The sequence below is a fragment of the Carlito syrichta genome, unplaced genomic scaffold (genome assembly GCF_000164805.1).
Source record: "Carlito syrichta isolate Samal-C Ts95f unplaced genomic scaffold, Tarsius_syrichta-2.0.1 Scaffold95875, whole genome shotgun sequence".
In the NCBI taxonomy this organism is placed as follows: Eukaryota; Metazoa; Chordata; class Mammalia; order Primates; family Tarsiidae; genus Carlito; species Carlito syrichta.
This window is the reverse complement of record NW_007039971.1, coordinates 31,231-32,996: the sequence shown is the minus strand read 5'-3', so window position 1 is coordinate 32,996 and position 1,766 is coordinate 31,231. Positions and strand designations below refer to the sequence as shown.

General features: G+C 41.1%; 1 protein-coding gene across 1 annotated transcript in view; it reads right to left on the bottom strand.

Annotated features, from left to right (window-relative positions):
* Window positions 1-1,510, bottom strand: part of RNASEH2C (ribonuclease H2 subunit C) — a 4,633-nt gene extending 3,123 nt beyond the window's left edge. Inside the window, exon 1 of the mRNA XM_008062283.2 lies at window positions 1,468-1,510. Within this exon, the coding sequence (XP_008060474.2) occupies window positions 1,468-1,510 (43 nt within the window). The remainder of the gene's footprint in view (window positions 1-1,467) is intronic.
* Window positions 1,511-1,766: the final 256 nt, after the last annotated feature.

The window sequence follows — 1,766 nt, the reverse complement described above, 5'->3', positions numbered from 1 at the left end:
TCCAACTCAAAAAAAAAAAAAAAAAATACTACATGAAAGAGATTGGCAGTATCAGATCACTGCCAGGGGAGGAATTCGGGGGAGCACGTAACATTAATAAGTGTACCTGATCCAAAACCAGGTGGAATGAGGACCCATGGGAAGCCCAAACCTCATCTGTACAGTGACCACTTATGTACCTAACCCTGAATTGTACCCCACATCTTTAAAATTTAAAAACTAAATAAATCATATAGGTATGCCTACAAAAAAAAGAAAAACTTGTGTTTTAGTTTTCTAAAAACAATTTTTTTTGAATCAGAGTCTCCGTCACCCAGGCTGGAGTGCAGTGGCACGCTCGTGGCCATCCCAGTGTCGCCCTGCTGGGCTCAGGCGAGCCTTCGGTCTCAGCCTTTCAAGTTGCTGGAACTACAGGTGCACGCTACCACTTCCACCTAATTTTTAAATTTATTTTAGAGATGCGGTCTGGCCAAGTTGCCCAGGCCATTCTTGAGCCCATGAGCTCAGGTAGTCCTCTCACCTCAGCCTCCCAAAGTGCTGGGATTACAGGCTTGAGCCACCACGCCCGGCCTGTGCTTTAGTTTTCTTTCAAGAATATATACATAAGTTCATTTCACATTTCCTTTTATGTCTATCTGTGAGGGTTTGTTCATATATAATAGTTATTGCATATTGTAAAGCTTATTCCTAGATATATTTATTTCTAAAATTGGGTCTTTTTCCATTTATTTTCTAACTGATTTTTAAATCTATAGCAGAAGTTGTCAAACTTTCTCTGTGAAGGGCCAAATAGTATTTTATGTTTTTGTAGACCTTATGATCTCAGTCACAGCTACCCTACTTTGCTGCTACAGCATAAAAGTCACAGACGATGAATACATGAATGAGCATGGGTGTGTTCCAATAAAACTTTATTTGCAAAAACAAGCAATAGGCTGGATTTAGCCCATGGGCCATATTTACAAACCCCTTGTCTATGGCAAAGTTGTTGATTTTTATATATTAACTTTTTAACAAGATATCTACTGAATTCTTTTGTTATTCCTAGCAGTTTCTATTTTTTTCTTAAGTTCGCAGAATTAGTCATCTCACGTTCTTTTTTTTTTTTCTTTGAGTTGTAGTCTCACTCTGTTGCCCAGACTGGAGTGCAGTGGCATGCTCACAGCCACCGCAGCCTTGACCTGCTGGGTTCTGGCGATCCTTCCACCTCAGCCTTCCAAGTAGCCAGAACTACAGGCATGCACAACTACACCCAGCTAATTTTTGATTTATTATAGAGATGAGTTCTTGCCAAGTTGCCCAGGTGGGTCTCAAACCCACGGGCTCAGGCAATCCTCTTGCCTTGGCCTCCCAAAGTGCTGGGATTACAGGCTGAGCCACCGAGCCCGGCCCTCACTTTCAAATAGTGATAATTTTGCCTCGCCCATTATATCTTGTAATTTGATTTCTAATTGCCTTGGCCAGTACTTGCAGAAGAGTTCCAAATGTTACTGATATCAGAGGACAACATTGTCTTTTTCCTGAATCTTCCACAGGACTGTTTTTGCTATTTCGCCAATAACCATGAAGCTTTTTTCATATAATGTCTAATTAAAGCTATGTTACTAACAGTTTTTAAAAATCAAGAGTAGATGTTGAGTTTGTTTTTTTGTTTTGTTTTGTTTTGTCTTTGAGTTGGATTCTCACTCTGTCACCCAGGCTGGAGTGCAGTGGCCGCTCCCGGCCACTGCAGCCTCGACTTGTTGGGCTACAGTGATCCTTCCACT